At 38.5% G+C, this 26,974-nt stretch overlaps 1 protein-coding gene across 1 annotated transcript; it reads right to left on the bottom strand.

Annotated features, from left to right (window-relative positions):
- Positions 1-6,317: 6,317 nt before the first annotated feature.
- On the bottom strand, positions 6,318-15,237 carry LOC132629031 (serine carboxypeptidase-like 17). The gene is made up of 14 exons (XM_060344777.1): positions 15,065-15,237; positions 14,448-14,593; positions 13,449-13,549; positions 13,252-13,374; positions 13,028-13,130; positions 12,886-12,923; positions 10,703-10,801; positions 7,613-7,699; positions 7,387-7,518; positions 7,171-7,242; positions 6,963-7,084; positions 6,755-6,868; positions 6,613-6,656; positions 6,318-6,523 (listed from the first exon to the last, which is right to left on the bottom strand). The coding sequence occupies exons 1-14, from the start codon at positions 15,235-15,237 to the stop codon at positions 6,438-6,440; spliced, it is 1,440 nt and encodes a 479-aa protein (XP_060200760.1). The 3' UTR covers positions 6,318-6,437.
- Between the last annotated feature and the right edge of the window lie 11,737 nt (positions 15,238-26,974).

The raw sequence follows: 26,974 nt of genomic DNA, 5'->3' as shown, positions 1-26,974 counted from the left end.
AGGCTAGACTTGTGGTTAGGGATTTTAACCAAAAGAAAGGTGTTCATTACTTTGATACTTATTCTCCTATAACTAAAATAATGACCATTAGGACTCTTATTGCTTTAGCCGCTATTCATAGTTTAGTGGTACACCAAATAGATGTCAAAACGACATTTCTAACTGGTGATTTAGAGGAAGAGATCTATATGATTCAACCTGAGGGTTTTGTGGTCCCAGGACAGGAAAATAAAGTATGTAAATTGAGGAAGTCTTTGTATGGGCTAAAGCAGACACCTAAACAGTGGTATGAAAAGTTTAATGTCACATTAGTGGATAATGGATTTGTTGTTAATGCATTTGATACCTGTGTTTATTCCAAAATGATAGGATCAGATTGTATAATTATATGTTTATATGTGGATGACATGTTAATCTTTGGCCCTAATGTGAATGTTGTTAATGAGACTAAGAATTTTTTATCTTATAACTTTGAAATGAAAGACCTTGGAGAAGCAGATGTGATTTTAGGGATTAAAATCAAAAGAACTATTAATGACTTTTCTTTGTGTCAATCTCATTATATTGAAAAGATGTTGAAAAAGTTTGATTGTTTTGATGTTGTGCCAATGAGAACTCCTTATGATCCTAGCGTACACTTGAGAAAGAATAAAGAATCTAGTGTTTCTTAAACTGAATATGCTAAAATAATTGGGAGTGTAAAGTTTCTAATGAACTATACTCGGCCTGATATAGCTTATGTTGTTAGCAGATTAAGTAGATATACTCATAACCCCAGTAGTGAACACTGGAATGCTTTTCATCGTTTGCTAAGGTATTTGAGAGGTACTATGGATTGGTGTTTGCATTTTAATAAATTTCCTGCTGTTTTAGAAGGTTTTTGTGATGCAAACTGGGTAGCTGACAATGATGAAGTTAGCTCCACAAGTGGCTATGTGTTTACTTTGGGTGCAGGTGCTATTTCATGAAAGTCTTCCAAACAGGCTTGTATTGCACGTTCTATCATGGAATCTGAATTCATTACTCTCGAGTTGGCAGGGCAAGAAGCTGAGTGGTTGAGAAACCTTTTGGCAGATGTACCGTTGTGGGGAAGACAAGCTACATCAGTCTCTTTACATTGTGACTCACAGACGGCAATTGGGATTGCCAAGAATAGTGTTTACAATGGAAAAAGAAGACATATTTGCCTCAGACATGGTGCAGTTAAACATTTGCTGAAACATGGTGTTATTTCCTTGGAATATGTAAAGTCCGAAAGAAATTTGGCGGATCCTTTAACCAAGGGTTTAGCAAGGAAAATAATCCTTGATATGTCGAGGGGATGGCACTAAAGCCCATTGATTGAGGTAATATGGTGGATACCCGTTTGTGGTCAAACAAAGCCATATAGGCCATCAATATACACTATATTTCCTGTCCCTGTGGCATGTGGTAGTGTTTATAAGGTTGAACTTATTTTGCTCTTAATGATTCCATAGCCTTAAGGTGGTCTATGTTGAGATAGACTTGAGAGAATCATCTATGTGAGTGTAAAGGTGTGGTCGCCTTTTATGAAAGACTTGGGTCGTCTTTCTAGAGCACTCATGAGACCCAAGGTGTGTGCATGACCATAAAAGCACTTGGTTAGTATCGCGGAGGTTGCACAAAATTAAGGATATCGTATGTGTTATGGGGGTCTCAACTTATGTCCATTCAGTTCAAGAGTACTTCACTTTGTGGATATTAGTTGTTGCCTCATTTCACTATGTGTTAATTCAAATCGAAAGATATTGACAGTTAAGTACATGTTCCTTCCTTTCGCCTAGAATCTGTTCTTACTCTTTATCTTTGCATTAGTGGGGGACTGTTGAAATCATTCCTAACATTTGTGATTTTGTGTAATGCAAAAGATACAGATATGTTATAAAGAGATTAACCTATTCATTCCAAATGCATGAATTCTCTACGAACACGTTACAAGGACTTGAAACAAATTCATCCAAATGAATTATGTACCATTTGATGTAATGGTCAATTAATTCCATTAATTCCATTCATCTCATCTTCTGTAAACTCTCCTATTTGCAAATGTTAAACTCTTGGAAATCTCCTATATAAGAAGAGACATTGGTGAACATAAAATACACTAAACCAAAAAAGAAAAACACTCTTCCTCTCTTCTTCTTAACTTAGTTTCTGGGCGATGGTATTTTGTGCAAAGTACTCTAACTTTCAGCCACGAGTACACGTTTCTGGAAGAACTGTGAAACCTTGGGGAGCGACCGGCTGTGAACAATTTGTACCGGTATCAGGCCGAAAATCGCTTTCAAGGCAGTGGATTGCCACGATAGAGTGTTTGTGATAATTTAGTTACTATTTTTTTTTTTTAATTCCAAGTTCAATATCGTGCTATTTTTCCTAACAAGTGGAACAGATGGAGTACACCAAAGAGGGAACAAAAGCATTTTCCAACTCAATAGAACTGACTTACGTAGTGTAATTTGTGCACCATTCTTTATTTGATTAGACTTTTTTTGTTCCAATGAGGGAGAGGAGGGACATAATACGCAAATAAGCACCCGTATTTACATAGGATTTTGTTCCCATTCCCCCAACTTACCAATTTTCATCCAAACACTTATTTATTAGCACCAACTATAGGATTATTGGAAGTGCTAATTTGTACACAATAGAAATTCATTTCCCCTTAATGAAAAAAGAGAGATATTCTAATAATATATATCTAGAGAAATAGTAGTAAATATTAATGCTAGAAAACAAAGCTTTTTTTATTTTTTTATCTCATGGGAAAAATAAGTGTGAAAACTTGATTTTTTTGGACTATATTCCTATTGGGAAAAGGTCAATTATAAAAGGGCTGGTCGAAAATAATTTTCACTGACACCCTGGAAATTTTCTACTGCGTTTCCCACAGAAAGTTTAATTCGAAACTTACATGGCGATTGGGAAACACAATGATATATTTCCCATTTGTCCGGATTTTCTTGAATTTCGGTGGAAATTGCCACTGATAATATTTCTATGGGAAAAATACATTCTTCTAGTAATTATGTACTACCTTCGACGCATAATAAATGTCAACTGTCACCTTAGTAAAAAAAAAAATTGTCCCAAAATAAAGTTATCTTCGGGATTTAAGATAAAATTGATAAGTGTTTCCAATTATGCCCTTAGCATTAAAGAATTTGTCCCTTTAATATTAATGCTCAATTCTCATAACACGTCTAATAAATAGGATAGTTTAGTTAAATCCATAATGTATTTATTGTTTCTTAGGACCCGTTGGCCATAAGAATTATTCACTTTTTTTGGAAATTTTTTCCACTTTTTTCCGGAATCAGCATTTAACCATGGAAATTCCAAATGGAATTTGAAAAACAAGAAAAACTTGTTTTTCAAGTGTTTCACTTTTTTCACAATCAAAACAAGTACATTTCAACAAAAAAATACAATTTCAAAAACTATAGCCAAACACAACTCCAACTCCAAAATTCCAAAAAAAGTGAAACAGTTTTTGGTTTCTATGGCCAAACGCTTATTTAATGAGCGTGATTTTTGCTAAGATGACACTTATTTTAAGACGGAGGAAATATATATTTTTAAGAAAGATGAATATACTTGGCATGGTTTATTTTCTATGTGAAAAAAATGAAATCATCATCACCAAGAAATAATGCCAAGTGCAAGACAAAAGAGAGTGATGATGGAACAGAAACACCAATGTCTGAGAAACTGAGGTCAAAGCCGAAGTGGAGGGACCTCAATTGTAAAACATGGAGTACACTTTTTAGCAGCAAATGACATGGTGAAAAAAGTAAAAGCATGCAGAGACTGAAAATGTGAATAAGAAACAAATATCTTCTGCCACTTAGCACATGCACAATTAGAAATTTGTGCTTTGTTGTTAGGAATAACTAAGCACGTGCAAAGCATAAAGTTGTGGGCAAAAAGTGTCATGTTCCTATCAATTCCTTTTCCCACATTAATTTTGACAAACCATCAGAAGAGTTCATCTGAACATGAAGTAAAGTAGGTTTTGTAATAGTTGCATAAAATCCAATATTTAAAATGTGGAATAAGAATATAGAAATTAGTAAAATATGAATTAATTAAAATAACTAAAATGACCAAAATAATAGTCATGTATTAAACAACAATGATAAAAGCAAATAAAACCCGTATTTTAATCCATCTTATTAATCTCTACATTACAATTCTTATGTTACTAATTACTATATTATAATTTATGCATTACTAATACTTGCATAACTTGTCTTTAAACTAACGTGCTAACAAAATAGTTTCAATATTAATTTTTGCACAAGTAATTAATATTACATATACACATGGTTGGTTGCATAAGTAATTTCAATATTATTCATTCTCAGGGCTGAACTCAATACCTGATTAAGGGTGGAGAAATCTTATTCGCCCCACCATAACTCTTTTGGGTAGGAAGTAAAGTTTTTAACATGTTGAAAAATATTTCTCAATCACTTTCTAGACCAAAGCATGTGCTCTCTGCTATACTATTCCATTCCCCTCCGTAAGGTTGAAAAAGCAGATGATTGACATTTAAAGTATACATTGTCTTTATTGTAGTAGCATATATATATACACGCTATAATATAGTGTGTAATTTCAATTTTCAAACATGTACTTTTTCTGTTCTCGTCATTTCAAAGCATGTAGTTGTTTGTAGTTTGTCTATTTTGTTACTTGTGTTTACTTTATCGAGAAGATCGAGCTAACAAGAGCACGTGAATGAGTAGAATGTGCAAAGAGGTGACTTGCACTGCAGAAAATATAAATAGTAGTACTACTATTTTGTTTCTACGTGTTGATGATGATATACCTGTATAGAAATTTGTCTGTATATCAATTGAATGAGTTTGCAAGTAACGAAGCGATATAGGAAGGAGCTGAAAAATGTTTTGAAGCAAGAATTAAATTTCAAGCTCAAGGCCCACTAACGCAATTGCTTTTAAGCTACAAAAACTGAAGGGCCCAGGTCAATTAAACGATTTTCCCACATCAAAATACATTTTAATTACTAAAATATATGAAATTATTGACATTCCAGTATTTCCAGACATGATCAGGTTAAAATTTGAAAAAGAGTATTTGAAGTTAAAGTTGAAAAACGGTAAATAACCTGAACTATTCAAAATAATGAAATTATTTTGGAAAAACAATAGAAATACCCTTAAAATGCAAAATATTTACCGGGCCATGCCTCCTCTAAATTAATTTCGCTTTACCGAGCCGGCTAAAAATATTTACCCGAGTACCCGTCGCTCAAAACCATTCCTCCATGATACCATCTCAGTATATTTATATACCATGATGGCGCTGTGGAGGACTAAGAGAAGGACTGAAGTAATCCTCCGTGATACCATCTCAGTATATTTATATGCCATGGATGGTATCATGAAAGACTAAGAGAGTATCTCATTGAAGGTCTGAAGCAATCTTCCATGATACCGTCTCAGTATATTTATATCTCATGATGGTATCATGGAAGACTAGGGAGTGTCTCATTGAAGGATTGAGAATGTCCTCCATGATATCATCTCATTGTATGTATATAAGATGATGATATTATAGATGTATTTTTGTTTTAAGGAAAGTGTGTTTTTTGAATAAATGAACATGATCCTTTATGATATTCCGTTTGTCAGTATACTGTATGGTGGTTTCATAGAGGGCTAATGAGTGTTTTTGAAGAAATGAAAGAAGTCCTCTGTGATATCATCACCATATATAAGAGACAGGGTGATACCGTGTTGGTAGCATAATTTTGGGGCCATTTCGGATAAATAGTTTTGGGGGCGTGGAAGTAAAGGGTATGGCCGGGTAATTATTTTATTTTCAGGGGCATCTACGTTCTTTCCCCAGTTATTTTTGACGTCCTGCAAATTTTCCTATATTTGGATAATCCTGTAGCTAAATGCTTTGCTCTTATCAATGCTAATAGCTGTTTGAGTTATGTCTATTTACTGTTGGGAAAAATGTGAGGTAGTCTCAAAATTATTGGAGAGCAGCAGTAGTGGTATTCCATCTGCTCGTTCTTAAAAGACAAAGTCATAAGCAAGATTGAGCGAAAAATCTCTCTGGTTTGCACCACTTGTCTTGTCCTCTTCAGTGCAAGTTACTCTGAGGGGGTTCTTGCGAATCCTCATGTTTCTTGATTGTCTAAAACAGAAAAACATACAGACACTTTACTAAACATTGTGCATTTTAACTAAGAAAAAAAGTTGACATCTAAATCAGCCAAGAAACTATCATGTTTGCTTATTAGAGTTTTAATACTTCCATTTTAACATGTTGCCTAATTACTTATCAGTTTCTAACACTTGATGTTTATCAATTACTTTTGATCAGAATACAAACCGGTGACCCTATTCACGAAGAGCTTGAAATGTATTCCTCATTAATTACATAGGCTGATAAGATATCCATCTCTTCAGCATGGCCAGACACTCAACAGGCTTGTACTCTGGAGCTGTATGTCCTCCTCCCTGCAAAAGAGTTTTAAAAAAATGTTAACTTGCTAGAGAAAGAGGAGAAAACAAAAGAAAATGAAACTTGAAGTCAAATAGTTGCTTTCCTTCACTGTGGCAAATGTCATTTTATTTGAATATGTCCTTGTATACCTGCATGTTTCAGTACAAAGAAAAATTGGAAAGACAAGAAAAATTCAGGTTGAGGCATGTTCAAACATCAAAGAACATTCATTCAGTTTTGAACTTACCCTGCAACTTGACCATCAACAATCCATGGTCGCCAATCATCAGCAATAGAGTAGTTAAGAGATCTTATCCAAGCTTCAGTTGATATATAAGGGATCCATTTATCATGATCACCACTGTTTTACAAAATACTGGAAATTAAGAAACATTTATCTATTGTTTATTTAATAAATTTCACTACTTTATAGACACAAGATATAATTACTCAACCTGTATATTAAGGACCTATAACCTTTAACACTGAGATTTGCATGATATGGAATGCTGTTTTGCACTATCTTTTGGAAAGGCAAAGCATCGACAGCGCATCGCTTCCATTTTCCAATACTGCCCTGCATGGGATAAAATTCATAGTTTGGTTTTTATTGCTTCCAAACTTTAGATTTCTCCTTTTATGAAGGAAAAAGGAAAAACATACTCTTCGAACATGGAGGGCCTCTCTAACTTTGTCATCACCAGCCCACTGGTAAGAGAGCTTTTTCCAGTCAAACTAGCATGACAGAAAAAGAAATACGTAAAAGTATGAAGTTTTTGAATTATCGTATAGTTGTATCTTCTGTGATTTGGGTAGAGTATAATTTTCAAGATTTGGGTATAGCATATTTTCAAGGGGATAGACACCAGTGATTCTTACTCGACATCTTAGCCGTCCACGATATAGCATGTCATCGAGAGACCTTCTTTGGCCTAACCATTTTTGTGGCCTTGATGAATCCATCTCACATTTGGGCTCCAAAATGTGCACACTATTAATTCCATCAAGCATCTATAAAAATCATAAAGCTTATATTAAGTTTAGTCGAATAAACCAAGCACTAAGATGGAAGCAGCACAAGAGAAAAGAATTGCTAGACACAAACCTGATCATAAGTCTGACGATCATTCAAACATTGCGTGTTGCTAGGATGTATATCGAAATACTCTCCTTTACAATTTCTCTTCAAGGACTGTACAAGAGTAGTAAGCCTTTTAATCAGTGTAAATGTGTGAAGCAAATGCTTAGAAGAAACATTTAACTTCTATACCTTGAAAGAGTAACTATTTTTACATTATCATGTCATTTACAAGATAATTGTAACTACTCATAATAAGTTGAATTAGCAATCTGAACAATAAGGCAAGTAACCTTTTCCAACGTGTTGAATTGCATTTACAGTGTAAATGTTCTATTACATTGTGTTACATCCCACGTTTTCATACGTCAAGTACGTCGTAAGTCAATTGACATAAGCTCGGAAATGAGATCATCCTTAAAATTATACAAAGTAAGTTAATCATGATAGCTTGGAGGTTACAAAGATTTAAGATCATGATCAGGAAGTACCAAGAGGGTTGGAAGGTTTAGAAGTTAAACGAATCGAAGAAAATAAGTTTCGTCGAAAGTCGGCAAGATTGGGAATGTTATAACTCGTACTTTTGGGGTGAGACTTGGGGTGATTAACATGTTAAGAAGGTCATTTTATGAGGTATTATAGTTGTATGATAGTCGTATGTTAAGTTTTGAAGTCAAGAGAGTTGTAAAACAAAAGTCGACAAAAGACGTCACAAGTTAAGTTCATAAGTTAGCTGAAATTTGGGTCAGATGTCACTAGATTTTCTCCCAATCTACTTGGATTTACGGGGTGATCCACCCACCAAATTGAAGGTCTACGAGTCTAGTACGCATTAAACCGTTCGTCGATACGACGTCGGAGTAGAGAGATATTCGCGTTTTCGCGAGACTGTGCAAGCATCTCCCTTTGGGACCCACATAGGCAGTGGAACTTATCCAATTGTATATAAAGCGGTGCAGCCCTTTATTCACCTCAGTTTCTCGTCCAAACTGAATCCTAAGCTCTTAAGATACTCTCCAAGAGTTCTCCCACCACCCAAGAGTGATTTTCGCAAGTTTACAACACAAACTACCCCTCGGAAAGATCGTAGAACAAGTGGAACACGATTTCTACGGAGTAGTTGTTCTAGTGGGGATTACTTCAGGTTGAAGAAAGGTCAACAAGGGTTTGTACCTACTGTCCAAGGTAAATATCTCTCCTTTTCTTGGTGTGTATGAGCTTATTGAAGTATTAAAACTTAATGGTTGTTGGGATAAGAATATGCGAAATAGCGGTCGGAAACAGCTAGCAACTGGTTTGTTGTTCTTATGATGGTTTGAAGTTGTTTTTGTGATGTGGAAAGGCTGGAAATATGATTAGGAACATGAGAGCTATGTTTTTTTTTTTGTTGTTTATGGGCCGGAAGTATAAAAAAAAAAAAAAAAGAGAAACATGATAAGATGTTGTTTGGTTAAGAACTTATGAGGTAAAGGTCGAAAATCGTATTTAAGATATTGTATTGTATTAGATTGCTTTGAAGTCATATTTATGATGTGTAGTGGCTGGAAAATTGGATGAATATACTTGTCATCATGTTATAGATATTGTTGATTTAAAGTAAGAAATTCATAAGGGGTGACAAGGGTTGTATGAGTTCCAATCTGAGCTTGCCGTTTGTCGTGATATGTTGATGACTTGTTAATGATATATTCTACCTTGTTGTTGATGTTGTTTTTGTTGTATTGCTCTGGTTGTTGTTGATGATGTGTGGAGTTGGAGGAAGTCAAAGTTATAGGGGAGCTGCTGCCCAAATTTATATAGACAAGTTAATAACTTAGAGATTCAAAGTAAGTTCCTTCTTGGCATTAATCATGGACTTTGTTGTATTAACGTAGATTGAGTTGTATTGTGGGATGCTTTGAAAATATTGAGGAGACAAGGAGATCTAGGTATGTAAAGGCTATCCTTCCTTCTTTGTTTGGCATGATTCCTTATCGAACGAGTCCCGGCCAAGTGCACAAAGAGGTTCCACTCATAGAGATTCCATGTCTATGTTATTTCATGATATTCGTATAGTAGTTTCCCTTGTCGGGAGTTCACTTTTAGTTAGACTTGTTGCTTATGTAGCTAGCAGATAGAAGTGAGATTGTTGAGTCTATAGAAGTATATACGGTTGCCTTTGGGGCTATGTTATTCTTGCCTTTGGGGCTATGACGGTTGCCTTCGGGGCTATACAGACGCGCGCTTGCCTCTGGGGTTATTCGCCATATAGATGCCTTCGGGCCTATACAGATGCACGCTTGCCTTCGGGGCTACATTGAGCGCCCTCGGGGCTAATCATGCATGTCTAGATGCCTTATACGAGGCTGAGTAGTTTGATGTCGTATGATTAGTTATTAGACGTCAGAGGCAGGTAAGTGCATCCAGATTCTTTATTGACTCTTCAGTTTATGTTCAGTTATCTTATATTCCATGTCAGTATTAGTTTCAGTCGCCTTACATACTCGGCACATTATTTCGTACTGACGTCCCTTTGCCTGGGGACGCTGTGTTCATGCTCGCAGGTTCAGATGGGCAGCTGGAGAGACCGCCTCAGTAGCTTGCCGAGTACCAGCTAGTGTGGTAAGCTCTATGTCATTCGAAGTTACCCAGTCCATAGTTTTGTGTATATACAGATGATGGATAGGTCGGGGCCCTGTCGTGGCCATAGTTTAGTCATTACTCTTTAGATGCTTGTAGACGTATCATGCAGGTTATGTATGTCAATGTAGCGGCCTTGTCGGCCTTTGTGTAAATTCATTTTGATAGTACTGTTTGTAGACGTTGATAGCGACCTCATCGGCTTCCGCAGTTTTATATATATACGCCTTTGGGTGTGCTTACCCTTCAGGCGAGATTAGTACTATGTTCAGATGATTCAGGATACGACCTTGTCGGCCTTGATTGGTATTGTCTGTTTGTAGGTAGGCCTTGTCGGCCTAAGTTGAGGGTTACCCCTTTAGAATTACAGTTACAGAGTGGTACGCTTGGGCCGAGTATGGCACCGGGTGCCGGCTACGCCTCTTCAGATTTAGGGCGTGACACATTGTTAGCGAATATAAGTTGAATAAAAAAAGGATTCTATTAGATAATGCAAACCTCAAAAAGTTCATCAGAAATAAGTCCCATTCCATGAGCATATGGGATCCTGTAATTGTATTCACCATGAAATGTCGCCGGATTTCCTAGTAAATATCCCTGAAACCATTTGAAGAATACAAAATGTTAAGAGCACCTATAGCTAGAGGCGGAGCCAGACATTTCGTCAAGGGTGTTCAATGAACGAGTGCACCAAAATTTAAAAATCTAATAAATGGGTGCAAGGAAAATTTTTCCTTTTTAAATCGAGATTTATTTACCAGCATCCTATCATCCGTAAGATAAAACTTACATATCTTACCAAAAAACAAAACGTATCAAACCAAAAGTCGGGCTTAAACAAATAATAAATCAGAATTTTTTTAACGGAAAAGGCTCAAATATGCCATCGAACTATCAGAAATGGCTCATTTATGCCACTCGTTGAAAGTTTGGCTCAAATATGCCACTGCCGTTACCTTTTTGGCTCATCCATGCCATTATTCACTAACGGTGGTTTTAAAATACCAGATATGCCACGTGGCAAAAATTTATTGGTTCACGTCACTTAAATGAATACCAGCCAAAATAAATCCTAATTAAACCAACGGAAAAGGCTCAAATATGCCATCGAACTATCAGAAATGGCTCATTTATGCCACTCGTTGAAAGTTTGGCTCAAATATGCCACTACCGTTACCTTTTTGGCTCATCCATGCCATTATTCACTAACGGTGGTTTTAAAATACCAGATATGCCACGTGGCAAAAATTTATTGGTCCACGTCACTTAAATGAAAACCAGCCAAAATAAATTCTAATTAAACCAACCCGACCCGTTGACCCGACCCACCCATCTTATACCTATTTCTTTGCCCCTTTTTCATTATGTTATAACGATTAGGGTTTGATTAGGGTTAATCGTTATAACATAATGAAAGAGGGGGTAAAGAAATAGGTATAAGATGGGTGGGTCGGGTCAACTGGTCGGGTTGGTTTAATTAGGATTTATTTTGGCTGGTTTTCATTTAAGTGACGTGGACCAATAAATTTTTGCCACGTGGCATATCTGGTATTTTAAAACCACCGTTAGTGAATAATGGCATGGATGAGCCAAAAAGGTAACGGCAGTGGCATATTTGAGCCAAACTTTCAACGAGTGGCATAAATGAGCCATTTCTGATAGTTCGATGACATATTTGAGCCTTTTCCGTTGGTTTAATTAGGATTTATTTTGGCTGGTTTTCATTTAAGTGACGTGCACCAATAAATTTTTGCCACGTGGCATATCTGGTATTTTAAAACCACCGTTAGTGAATAATGGCATGGATGAGCCAAAAAGGTAACGTCAGTGGCATATTTGAGCCAAACTTTCAACGAGTGGCATAAATGAACCATTTCTGATAGTTCGATTACATATTTGAGCCTTTTCCGTTTTTTTAATTCAACAATATCATATTGCATTTCAAACCATGTGTTAGTGGTACTCAGAGATTTTTCTAGAAACCTAAATGTGAGTCATTATTGTTGAATTAACTTTTCTCAAATTAATATTACCGAAAATCCATTTTCGGTTGTATTTAATTATTTTGCAATGAAGAGAGACAATGGGTCCAATTTTGACTTTCTATCACCATGGAAGGTTTTCTTTCCACTAATACCATGGAAGGTTAGCTTTGCAGCTAAAAACATTCTAGAACTCAAATTGAAATCTTCCCGTTTAATTTATTAACAGTAAAAGAAACCAAGAATGGTAGGATTTTGAAAAGCAAAAGAGACTCAGAAAATTGCCACGCGTGTGTTAGTTACTTTCCATTTGAAATTTTTTATTGTGAAAAACAATTAATAATAAGAGAGAAAAAGAAAAGAAAAAAGCAAGGACAGTGTATTTTATTATTCAAATTAGTCTATTTTTTCACGCAAAAGGGTATTAGAGGAGGGTCAAACTCGGGAGCCTCCAAGCAAAATGAACACCCTCTACCGCCAGACCAAGTCTTTTTCTTGGTTCTAGGGTGTTCAAATGAACACTTACTATATATTCAATAAATGCAATATGATTTTTCCGCGAAGGGCGTTCATTTGACCACCCTTGAACCATTGTAGCTTCGCCCCTGCCTATAGCTGTATCTTTTCGTAAGTTCATGAATATAAAACAAAAGAACTCATTATGTAAAAAACGTAACAAAAAAAAAAAAAAAGACGGACCTTAAGATTAATAAATGGCTCAAGTCCCTTCTCATTTCCTGCATTACCACATCATCACAAATGGTGAATGATTATCCAGGGGGAGAACAAGCAAATGAGGTTCTTGGGGCCAAACAACAATGCACTTCATTTGATGTCCTACCATTTGCTATGAGTTTAGAAATGATTGGTACGCCTATTCCAGAATAGGAGTCCCCACCCACGTAAAATGGATTTCTTAAGAATTCTGGGCGATCATTTAACCACTGAAAGGAAATGGATGAATTAACTGAAATGGCAAAGCGATTTAAAAATAGAAATTTGATTCCATAATCTCTGTCAAACAAAAGTTTTACATCAGAAGTATGAGGTGCAGAGATTAATTACCTTGTGAAGAAATTGATATGCATGATCACTAGCTTGTAGATCATCTGATTGACGAGCCGCTGAAGTTCTTGCATAAGAAAATCCAGTACCAACTGGAAGATCTAAAAATATAAAGCTTGCTACCTGATTAAACAACATTTAAGTTAGGCTGGAAGCTTATGAATATTCCAAGATTAGTCGGTGACAGATATGTTCACCTTTGTCCATGTATGAGGATTCAAGACCAGTGAGGGGAAGCTCCCATTATATTCTGCTGGCGTAAAAGCACCATACTCCACAGGCTCAAATGTTATCGGTCCTTCACAGTTTACAGGTAAAAGGTCCCCAAATTAACTTGCTTGTGGAAACTTTGACAATCCAAAACCAATACAATTTAATTTGACAAGCGCTTAGCACCACGAGATGATATTGTTTGAAGATGTCCTATGTAGACCTCCAAATACATCAATCCATAGGTATGATACATGTAAGGTATTATGTGCACTGTACTTTATAATGTGTAATGTGCGTACTATAAAAAGTAGAACAAAGGGTGTATTTGGTATGAGACTGTTTTCCCAAAAATATTTTCCTATTCTCCCTTGTTTGGTTGCATTAAATATCTTGAATTCCTTTAAGAGAAAACATCTTCCGGATTAATAAAAACACACTAACACATTCTCAACCCACCCCCGCACTATCCACCCTCCCCTACCTGCCTATCCACCCCACCACCAACGCCGCCCCACCTACCCCACCCCACACCCCCACCTTCGCCAAACCCTCCACCTACCACCCCTTACCCCACCCAACCCCCTCCCCCCACCACTCTAGCCCCCTAGCCCTGCCTACCCACCCCGCCTATTCCCACCACCAGAAGTTGCAATCCGAATTCAAAAACCTCATGCTAGTATTTTGCTTTGAATATATGCAAATACTCTTAAAATGACATATTCCAACTTGCGTGTCAAACACGTGAAAATGAGTAGGAAAATTGCTTATTTACCGAGAAAATATTTTCTTGGAAAACATTTTCCGTCATACCAAACGCACCCAAAATGCAATTTAGTTTGCTCTACAAGAATGCGTTCATCTACCTTGATGCATCAATTGTGGGGGTGATGCCTCATCATTTGTTTACAAAGTAAATGAGTGAAAACAACATCACATGGAGGTCCAAAATAGAGAAGGAAAAAGAAAAGAAGAGAATCATTTACCTATCTCATAGATAAGACCAGATAAAGCAGAGCAGCCAGGGCCTCCTGTAAGCCATAGGATAAGAGGGTCTGATTTTGGATTAGATTCAGACTTAATGAAATAGTAGAATAGCTGCACATCATCTGAATCACCCACTCCTATGTACCTGAAAACACCACCCCTTGCTGACTTCCATTTGAGCACTAAAATTATATTGGTAGTATTTGTGGTTATGAACTTCGGCATTCACAATTACTTGTTTGACAACTAGTATCTAAAAATATTGAAACACTGGTTTGAAGGTATATATCAGGTAAAACATTGTTTTACACTCACAATATCAACTTTCACAAACTATTTTTCCAAGTAAATTCATGTCCGAAAACAACTTGACTTGAACATACTTTTTCTAATACTCTTCTTTTCAACCTCAACTGAAACATTGCCCAAGCCTCTACTTAGTAGGTATAAACTGAAATAGTTCCAGGAAATGTACTGGAGTACTAATGCACCCCTACACGTGCGAATTTAGTACTATAAATATTTATTTTCTAATTTTGTTCAATCATATATAGGAGTACTTAGAGAAGAAAAAAAAAAACTAGACTAAACATAAAAAAGTACCTTTTGCACTTACCCTGTTTCAAGTTCAAAGGGAAGTGGCCCTTTAAATCCTGGAAGAAACTTGACGGGTGAACCAGCAGCCTCAACACGCTCTGGAAATTGTATTACTTCTGCAAGAAGAAGAAGAAGAAGAAGAACTGAAAACAAATTGCAGCAAAGCACAAAACTTGTCTTTCTTTTGGCCATTGCTTTTTGTCTATAGAGAACTTTCTTGAAAACCCTCTGGAGATGGATATATAATCAGAAAAAGCAATAAAATAGTCAATCACGAGGTAATTAATAGAATACATAGAGATCCAAGAATTGAGGAATACTTTAATATATGGAAGTCAACTTTCCGTAATATTCATAATCCATACACGTGAATATAAAGATGAATATACTCCTTTGCTGTACACCTGATGCTTGGATTCAGAGAAAGTGTCTCGAGATAACGTAACAAACAAAAATGTCGACTTTAAAGTTATCATTACTAGTTTTTTTTAGTTAAAATTGTCTTATTTGAAATAGTTCAGGGGCATATTGGACCCTCAAAACTTGGATAATGGAAGAAGAGAATAAAAATTAGCGGTAACGAACTGAAACAGTAATCCAACTGTTGAAATTCAAACATTTTCTCGTATGTGTCTAATACAAATCATTTTTTTACACATGACAAACGTGTGATAAAATTGATATTTTAATTGAACGATACATACTTGATAAAATTGATCGTATTATGTGCAGAGGGAAACTAGAATTTCAGTTTAAGGTTCTCGATCATAATTTTTCTGTTAACTGAATTTTGTATGTACTATTTATACATACATATATATATATCAATATATATATAAAACTGTAAGAGAATATTTGTCGTCCCTATTCTCATTCATTCAATAGGTTAATATACATCATTTACAACGTAATTGTAGGCTACAAATTAAGAACTAATTTGACTAATTGATTCTAACGTATGCTAACCTAAAATAGAGGATTACAAAATATTTTTGACTAAATATTTACGTAATCTAACACACCCCGCAGTCGAAGCGGTAGGTTTACGAACGGTTAGACTGTCCCGAAAATCATCAAATAGTACGCGCGGAAGACCTTTGGCGAAAATGTCGGCAATCTAATAACGGGACGGAACATGTAGGACACGAACCTCTCCACGTCTAACCTTTTCACGAACAAAATGAATGTCCATTTCAATATGCTCGGTACGTTGATGTTGTACCGGATTTCCAGATAAATAGATGGCACTCACATTATCACAATAGACCAAAGTTGCTTTACGAATAGGGCAATTGAGTTCAAGCAACAGATTACGAATCCAACAAGATTCAAAGACAACATTAGCAACCCTTCTATACTCAGTTTCAGCACTAGACTTAGATAGAGTAGGTTGGCGCTTTGAAGACCAAGAAATCAAGTTATCCCCAAAATATACACAATAACCCGATGTGGAGCGTCGAGTGTCTGGACATCCTCCCCAATCTGCATCCGTATATGATAGTAGTGACTATAGAGAGGTTTTGTATAAATGTGTACCAAATTCAATCGTACCTCGAATGTAACGCAAAATGCGTTTTAATGCTTCCATATGCTCGACTTTGGGATCATGCATAAACAAGCAAACCTGTTGTACTGCGTATGATATGTCTGGCCGAGTAAATGTCAAGTATTGCAAAGCACCTGCCAGACGACGATACTTCGTAGGATCTTCATATGGGGCGCTCGAAGTAACGCTGAGTTTGCCCTTTGTATCAACTGGTGTGGGGCAAGGCTTACATTGTGACATGCCTGCCCTGTCAAGAATATCCTCTGCATAAGAACCCTGAGACATGAATAGGCTATTTTTGTCTCGGGAGACGGCAATCCCCAAAAAATAGCTCAACGGACCCAAATCTTTCATTGCAAATTCCGTAGCTAACTTGGACATAATACCGAGTCTGAGAGAATATGAAGATGTAGTTAGAATAATATCATCCACATATAACAAAATGTAAGCAGTATCTTTTCCACGACAGTAAATGAAGAGAGAGTTATCAGATGTACTATGCGAGAAACCAATGGTTGTCACATATTCAGCAAAACGCTGATACCATGCCCGTGGTGCCTGTTTCAAGCCATAGAGAGACTTACGCAAGAGACAAACATGATCAGGACGAGTCGAATCCCGGAATCCTAAAGGCTTTACATCAAGTTGGTGAATGGGCCAAGAGTGAGATAAAGCAATAGTAAGAACCACACAGATAGTTGCCGGTTTGACAACCGGACTGAAAGTCTCGTCACAATCAACACCTTCCCGCTGAGACCTGCTATCACCTACAAGACGGGCTTTATGCCTCTCAAAAGAACCATTAGATTTCTTTTTATGCCGAAAAATCTACAAAGACCGAATAATATTAGCATTTGAAGGATGAGGGACCAACTCCCAAGTCTTACTATCAATAAGAGCATTATATTCATCCTGCATAGCATTTTTCCAATTCGAGTCATTAAGTGCACCAACTGGATTCCGGGGAATAGGAGAGATGGAGGTGTTGGTGGCACTTAAGGCTTGATTTTTGTATTTCAAGTTCGGCTTAAATATCCCATGTTGACTACGCGTAGTCATGCGAGGAAATGGTGGCAATGTAGGTGAGATGGGGCTGGCAGGGACGGGGCTGCTGCGTTGGTGAGGCGGGCGATAGATGCCTGGGCTCACAACACGCAGCGAGGGTGAAGGAGAGAGTTGGGCCGCGCCAGGAGAGAGAAGAAGCTATTGGGCCGCTGGGGTGGTGGGAGTGGCCTACTGGACAGGCAACAAGGGAGGAGAGGAAATGGGTGAGTTTGGGTGTTGGGTTGCAGAAGGGGAAGTGGGCCTTAATGGCTGCATTTGTGGAGTTGGCCCATTAGGTGGAGCAGCATTGGCCTGGTCATGCAACAAATGTATTCTTAATGGAGAATTATCATCACCCAAAAACTCATATGAGGTAGGAGTTGGATTATTTATTTTTGAAAATGGAAAAAAGTTTTCATCAAACCACACATGCCGGGCTATGATTATTTTTCGGCTCGATAAATCATACTATTTGTACCCCCGATGATTGGAAGGATACCCTAGGAAAACACACGGAGTGGACCTAGATTGTAGCTTATGAATTTGTGTGGAAGGGAAGAGAGGAAAGCATAGACAACCAAAAACCCGAAGATGAGAGTAGGATGGATTATTTTGATAAAGATTCTGAGTGGGTGTCTTATATGCTAAGATTTTAGAAGGGAGAATATTATGTAGGTACATTGCCATGGCCAAAGCATGATGCCAATAGGAAGGAGGCATAGATGTATGGGCAAGGAGTGTACGAACAATATTGTTTATGGATTTAATTTTCCGTTCCGCCTTACCATTTTGGGGTGAGGTGTGCGGATAAGAAAATCGAAAAAGCATCTCGTTTTGTTCACAAAATTTATGAAAAGGACCATTATCAAATTCACGCCCGTTGTCACATTGAAAAGTTTTGATTTCTTTTTCAATTTGAGTGCGAATGAAAGTCCGGAAAGACAAAAAGATACCATAAACTTGGGACTTTGTTTTGATGGGAGAAGTCCAAAGAAAATTAGTATAATTGTCAAGAAAGAAAACATAATATCTGTGACCGGAAGAGCTAAGAACGGGTGAAGTCCATAAATCACTGTGAACAATATCAAAGGGCATAGTAGTAGTTGATAGAGAGTCATAAAAAGGCATTTTAATCAATTTCCCTAAAGGACAAGAATGACAAACATTGTTTCGAGCCTTATTACATTCAATCAAATTACTACTACGTAAAGAACTAAGAATTACATCCCCCGGATGACCCAAACGGGAGTGCCAAATATAAGGAGAGATGACGGTAAAAGCAGATGGTGCGGAAGAGGAAATGACTCGCTAATTTTTGGAGAATGGATAAAGATCACCTGAACTCTCACATCTCATGAGTTTGCTCCCCGTCCGTAAATCCTTCACAGAAAAACCAAAAGGATCAAATTCAACAGAAACCATATTATCGATAGTAAATTTACAAACGGAAATAAGGTTTTTGATGAGTTTAGGTGCATGTAAAGCATTTTTCAGGTTTAGGGAGGGATTGACTTGAAGGGAAGTATGACCACAACCATGAATCGGAATCATGTTACCATTACCAACAACAATGCCATTGTTTTTGCTCAATTGAAAGTAAGACGAGAGAGTACCTTGGGAGTTGGTCACGTGCGATGTGGATCCGGTGTCCATGTACCAATTGTTGTCATCGGGCGGATGCAAGGACATTGTATGCATAGCCTGATCAATATCCGTGGGCACATACCCACCATGCTGCGGTGGCGGGGCTGTCAAATAGAATGACTGGGGAGGGCGAGCACCGAGAATGCTGGGCAAGAGCTCCTTGGTGCTACGATGTGGCGGGCAGACTGGTCTGGTGGTTATTTCGGTTGCCCCCCGCTGCTGTCTGGCCATTCCCAGCACCACCACGGTTGTTGTTGCGGTTCCCACCGCCCCGACCGCGGTTGTTCTTCTTTCCACGATTGTGAAAATTTCCTCGATTATTGGAGGTATTTTCAGAATTATTGGGCTGCCCATTAACAGAGAAATTATGAGAATTAATATTGTGGGAAATGAGAGAAGCATTCGAAACTGATTCATGAATGGCGTCCTCGCCATTGTTGTCTTTCTCAAGGTCGAGCATCGACCGCACAACTTTAAAGGATGGGAGAGGAGTACGGTGTTGCACCGTTGTTCGAAAATGCTTATATTCTTCCGATAACCCACGCAGAAGACGGAGCACCAGACGTTCGTCGGAGAATTTGTGGCCGACGTTGGCGAGGTTGTCTGCAAGAACCTTGAGCCTGGTACAGTATGCTTTCACGTTTGGGAAATCCACCAATTTGGTGTTCGTGAATTTTGCATCAAGGGAAAGAGCCCTAGCCGATTTGTTGTCCTGGAAGAGATGAACAAGGCGATTCCAGGCCTCAGCTGCGGTGTCCTCTTGATGAATGATTGTGTTGAGAAGATCATTGGATATCGTACCATATATCCATTGCTGTACGATGTCATCTAGCCGTTCCCATAGACCCTTTGCAACAATTTTCTCGGCTTCGGTTGCTGTGGATGAGACGGTGGGGGAGGCAGGAGGTAAGATGTGATCAATTACCAAATTCGCTCGGCAATGGAGCTTGAAGAGGGTAGCCCAGTTATTGTATTGGCTTCCTTCATAGTCAAGAACAATAGGAATGCAGGATTTGATATTGGTGACTGTAGTTCCAGGATGCAACTTGGATGCGTCAGCCATGGAGATGAGAAGAAGGAAGGGACGAAGAAAATGGGAGGTGGGCGGCTGCTAGGGTTGCAGAGACCTAGCTCTGATACCATGTAAGAGAATATTTGCCGTCCCTATTCTCATTCATTCAATAGGTTAATATACATTATTTACAACGTAGTTGTAGGCTACAAATTAGGAACTAATTTGACTAATTGATTCTAACATTTACGTAATCTAACAAAAACAGGACAAAGGCCCGTTGCGTGGCTCAACAGAAAGGCAGGGTTTGTATTTTTTTTTTTAATAGATTTTTCAGAATTAATTCGCTTTGTTCATGCCCAAAGAATTAAAACCGGCAATTAGAAACGCCGCTTCGCCCATTGCACCGCAAAAGCGGGACAAGAGAAAAAAAAAACCTTCACCAAATCTCCCTTATTCCTTTATCAATCTCTGTGTTCTTCTTTCTATTCTCCCCATACTTGCCAACATCAATCTCCAAAGAAATTAAAAATTCGTCTTCACCGAGTCCAAAATCCCTCCTTGATTTGAACTTTGTCTTCGCGGCGCACAAAATCCCTCCTATAAACCCAGGTATGCTGCTTCTCCATTCACACCCCACTCTCTTACACTTCTGTATGCGTCCTTTTGGATTCCCAGAAATTTGATTTTCCACTTTTACTGCGTTCAAAATCCCTCCTGACTTTAAAATTCTGCTTCAAGGCCCACAAAATCACTTCAGGCAGTCCAAGTATGTTGTTTCCACATTTTCATGTGAATTTCTAGCGCTTCTTTCGTTTACTTACATTTCGACTCCCTTATGTTTTGATTAAAAAAATCTGGACTTCAAATAGTACATGACAATTGATTGTGTTAGCAAATATGTAACTATATTCTTGAGGGTCTTTACTCCCTAAAAATAGCTAATCTAGAGCATCTAGGAGTCAGGATTGAAAAGAGGTTCTTTTTTGTTGCCTATAAAACTATAATTGTATTCATATTTTTAATATCCATTGTGACACGTTTAGACTTTAGGTATGTTGCCAAGAGTTACCACTGTTAGGATTTGAATCCCAAATCCGACCTTTGTAAGCAGGTTCCCAGGAAAGATTGGAGGGTCACAGCTGGACCACTTAAATACCAACCTCCTTAGACAGAACCTACTTACGCCGTGATGTAAGCGAAGAATAAATAGCACACACAGATTTATAGTGGTTCACCCTCAATGTGAGAGCTACGTCCACGTTGCTGCTGCAGATCTTATTAAAGAAGAAATATTACAAGTGTTTACAACACTCAACCTCACAACCCCAATCCCAATTACACTCAAGAATTTTACCACAGAAAATTCTCTCAAAGACCTTCTCTTACTTAGGCCTTTCACTAAGAGTATTTCTCTTAGATTTTTTTCTCTCTTGGGATGTGTATAGCAAATGATCTTAATGATATCTTACAAATGAACCATAAGCTACCTATTTATAGGAATGAATTTCCTATGATGAGGTAAGCGCTTACATCACGACTATTATGAGGTAAGCGCTTACATCACGACTATGTGAACAAAAGAATTGACTTGTTTGGCCAATTCCACACCTAACAAATCTCCTACTTGAAGACTAATTTTAATTTGTCTTCACACTTTGATCGATGCAGCAGCTCTTTCCTACTTTCATACTTCGTGCAGGCCAACTGAAGTTGAGCATAGCTTCAGTTTGTCTATCGTCACTGCCTTTGTCAGCATGTCTGCTGGATTCTGACTCCCTGCGATCTTCTCAAGCACCAGCGCTCCATCTTCCAAAGCTGATCTAATGAAATGGTACCGGAGTTGTATGTGCTTCGTTCGAGCATGGTAAACCGGGTTCTTTGCCAAATGAATGGCGCTTTGGCTATCACAATATAACACACTTCCCTCGTGGTCCTGATCCAATTCCCGCAGAAAAGATTGTAGCCACATCATTTCCTTTGTGGCCTCCGTCACAGCAACGTACTCAGCCTCACAACTAGAGAGAGCTACTATCTTTTGCAACTTGGAAACCCAAGAGATTGCAGTACCTCCGAAGGTGTAAACATACCCGGATGTGCTCTTTCTGCTATCAATATCACCACTGTTGTCAGCATCAACATACCCTTGCAATCCTGTTTTTGATTTTCGAAAATACAGAGCTGAACTCGAGCTGCTTTTCAGATATCTGAATATCCACTTCACAGCCTCCCAGTGTTGCTTTCCCGGATTGCTCATAAATCGGCTGAAAACTCCCACTGCATGTGCAATGTCTGGCCTTGTACATATCATTGCATACATAAGACTACCGATTGCAGATGCATAAGGTATCTTGTCCATCTGCTTCTTCTCATCCTCGGTTGTCGGCGACTGATCCTTTGACAATCGAAAGTGTCCAGCCAAGGGAGTGCTGACTGGCTTGGCATCATGCATGTTAAACCTTTTGATAACTTTCCTCACATATTCTTCTTGTGAGAGTTTGATGCCCTCCTTGCTTCGGTCGATTCTCATCCCAAGGATTTGCTTTGCAGCTCCTAAATCCTTCATTGCAAACTCTTCCGATAACCCTTTTTTCAACCGATCAATCTCCTGTAGGTTTGCTCCTACGATTAGCATGTCGTCGACATAGAGTAGCAGTATCATGTACGAGTCTTCAAATTTTTTTGAAGTAACAGCAGTGATCTGCCTCGCACCTTAAAAAATCAGCTTTCTTCATAAAGCTGTCAAACTTTAAATACCACTGTCTTGGAGCCTGTTTTAGTCCGTACAGACTCTTTTGAAGTTTGCATACCAGATTCTCCTTTCCTTTGATTTTGAATCCCTCCGGCTGTCGCATGTAGATTTCCTCTTCTAGATCACCGTGAAGAAATGCAGTTTTCACGTCCATCTGTTGCAGATGTAGATTTTCCTTTGCTACCAGCCCAAGAACAGTTCTGATAGTCACCATCTTGACTACGGGAGAGAAGATCTCCGTATAGTCGATGCCTTCTTTCTGTTGAAATCCCTTTGCAACCAGCCTTGCTTTATAACGCTTGCTTCCATTGGGTTCTTCCTTTATCCGATAAACCCATTTGTTTTGCAATGCCTTTTTATCCTTTGGCAACTCGGATAATTCCCATGTATGATTTGCCGATAGTGAATCCATTTCATCCTTCATTGCCAGCTCTCACTTAGTCGATTCATCGACTTGCATTGCTTCTTCATAACATTCCGGCTCCCCTCTATCAGTGAGTAGAATGTAGTTGAGGGATGGAGAGTACCTGTGAAGCGTCTTCCTGATCCTGGATGATCTACGCAGTTCTGTGATTGGCGTCTGTTCATTTGTTTCAGAATCAGCACCTTCTCGGATTGTTTGGTCCTCTGCCTCGGCTGTACCTGGCTGCGGCTCAGGTGTCGGGAAGTCCCTCAAATCGACTATTTCCGATTCCTTGTCCTGACATTCTGAATTTTTTTGCAACTTGTCTTTGTATAGCACCTCTTCGTTGAAGACAACATTCCTGCTTCGGATGATCTTCCGATTTTGTTCATCCCAAAATCGGTAACCAAGCTCGGTGTCACCATAGCCAATAAAGTAACACTTCTTTGATTTTGGATCAAGCTTGCTTCTAGCCGTATCATCATTATGAACATATGATAAGCAACCGAACACTTTCAGAAATGAAAGATTTACCTTCTTGCCACTCCAGACTTCTTCTGGAATTCTGAAATCCAAGGGAACTGACGGTCCTCGGTTAATTAAGAAGGCCGCGGTATTGACTGCATCTGCCCAGAATGTCTTGGGCAGTCCAGAGTGTATTCTCATACTCCGAGCACGCTCGTTCAACGTTCGGTTCATTCTTTCGGCTACTCCATTCTGTTGCGGCGTTCCAGGAATAGTCTTCATCATCTTGATCCCATTATCGGCACAGTACCGTTTGAAATCACCATCAGTGTATTCTCCGCCGTTGTCGGACCTCAAACACTTCAACTTGAGGTTTGTTTCATTCTCGACCATGGCTTTCCATCTTTTGAATACACTAAACACATCGGATTTTTTTTTCATAAAATAAACCCATACCTTCCTGGTTGAATCATCAATGAAGGTCACGTAGTAGTGTGATCCTCCAAGAGAGGGGACAGTGGTAGGTCCCCACACGTCTGTGTGCACCAATTCCAGCTTCTCGACCTTCAACTCCCTGCCTGCATTTGAGAAGCTTACTCGCTTTTGTTTTCCGAGAATGCAACTCTCACACGTATGAAGGTCCACCGTCTTCAGCTTCAGAATTAAGCCATTTGTCACCAACAACTTCATCCCCTTCTGGCTGATATGCCCCAGCCGACAATGCCACAAATCTGTCTTCTTTGTGTTGTCAACCACAGCAACAGTATCACGACAGCTAGTCGTCATGTAGAGAGTGCCAATCTTCTTTCCTCGGCCAACTACCATAGCACCTTTCGCCACCTTCCAAGACCCATTACCAAAATTGAGATCATATCCCTCATCATCAAGCTGACCTACTGAGATCAGGTTTCGCATCAGCTTTGGAACATGTCTAACTTTTGTAATCTTCCACGAGGATCCATTTGACATCTTCAAATTAATGTCTCCCGTGCCAACAACATCTAGCGGCTCTCCATCGGCTAAATAAACTTTGCCGAGATTCCCAGCCACGTAGTTTGTCATTATATCATGATGTGGGGTGGTATGAAAGGACGCTCCTGAGTCAAGCACCCAAGAGTCTATCGGGCTGTCAACCGATAGCAACAACGCATCGCCAATGTCTTCCGTAGCAGCGTTGATTCCAGCCCCCTTGTTGTCCTCCTTCTTTGGCGCCCTGCAGTTCTTCTTGAAGTGACCTGGTTTTCCACAGTTCCAACACTCAAATGTTCGTCCTGGTCTGGATTGACCCCTGCCATTCCTTGACTTCGATCTGCCCCTATTTCGGTTGTAGTTTCTGTCATAATTTCTGCTTCTGTTTTCAACATTAAAAGCAGAACTCGTCGATGCCTCTCCAGAATCTGTCCTGCGCACTTCCTCAGCAAGGATACGATCCCTAACATCGTTGAACTTTAGTTTTTCACTACCGACAGAATTACTAACCGCTGCTCTCATTGGCTCCCAGCTATTTGGTAGGGATGCCAACAAAATTAGAGCTTGCACTTCATCATCGAAGTCAATTTTTACCGATGACAATTGATTTACAATAGTATTGAATTCATTTACGTGTGCAGCAACATGAGCATTTTCCATCATCTTTAGATGAAATAGTTTCTTCATGAGAAATACCTTATTATTTGCCGAAGGTTTCTCATACATGTCAGACAATACCTTCATCATATCAGCGGTGGTCTTCTCCTTTGCCACGTTGTGAGCAACGTTCTTCGACAGCGTCAGCCGAATGACTCCCAGAACTTGTCTGTCGAGGAGATTCCAATCTGCTTGCTTCATCTCCTCTGGTTTCGGACTCAGAGGTTCATGAAGCTTTCTGCCATATAAATAATCTTCAATTTGCATTCTCCAGAACGCAAAGTCTGTACCATCGAATTTACCGATGCCGTGCGTCGTACCATCTTCGCCTCCCATCGTTTCTAAATCACAACACAACCTGTTGCTCTGATACCAGTTGTTAGGATTTGAATCCCAAATCCGACCTTTGTAAGCAGGTTCCCAGGAAAGATTGGAGGGTCACAGCTGGACCACTTAAATACCAACCTCCTTAGACAGAACCTACTTACGCCGTGATGTAAGCGAAGAATAAATAGCACACACAGATTTATAGTGGTTCACCCTCAATGTGAGAGCTACGTCCACGTTGCTGCTGCAGATCTTATTAAAGAAGAAATATTACAAGTGTTTACAACACTCAACCTCACAACCCCAATCCCAATTACACTCAAGAATTTTACCACAGAAAATTCTCTCAAAGACCTTCTCTTACTTAGGCCTTTCACTAAGAGTATTTCTCTTAGATTTTTTTCTCTCTTGGGATGTGTATAGCAAATGATCTTAATGATATCTTACAAATGAACCATAAGCTACCTATTTATAGGAATGAATTTCCTATGATGAGGTAAGCGCTTACATCACGACTATTATGAGGTAAGCGCTTACATCACGACTATGTGAACAAAAGAATTGACTTGTTTGGCCAATTCCACACCTAACAACCACTACTATTTTTTTATGAAGTGCTTCACTGGTTACCAAATCTTGCGATAGAAATATTTGAATGTTTTAAGTTTGAATGCAATAGCGATATCTTGCATTCTTCGTCAATTACTACATGGTTTTGTTTTTGAAGAACGTGGATGTGATTTCATTTTTCTTTCATTTAAAGAGAATGAGTTATCCTCCAACTTGCAGCATATGTGCAAAGTAATATAATACTTTGTGAATGACTATGCGGTTGATTATTTTCCTAGAAAATCATGTGAACTGAGTGTGGAATCCATTTATTAAGAGAACCTTTGTTTATTTACCCTATTACTGAGTACCTGCAACTAATGTGATATTGTTCTTTACCTTACAATGTTCGACAATGTCTATAAATATTTTCTGTAGTTTAGTAATTTGGAGTTTAGACTATATTACATTTTCAACTTTTCATACTCTGTTATTGTTTCCTGCTAAACTCTTTCATGTTCTGACTTGCGAGCGATGAAACCGTTGTTTGCTTTTACCAGA

This window comes from Lycium barbarum, chromosome 2 (assembly GCF_019175385.1).
Source record: "Lycium barbarum isolate Lr01 chromosome 2, ASM1917538v2, whole genome shotgun sequence".
In the NCBI taxonomy this organism is placed as follows: domain Eukaryota; kingdom Viridiplantae; phylum Streptophyta; class Magnoliopsida; order Solanales; family Solanaceae; genus Lycium; species Lycium barbarum.
Note: the sequence above shows the minus strand (reverse complement) of the source record. Positions and strands in the feature narration are given on the sequence as shown.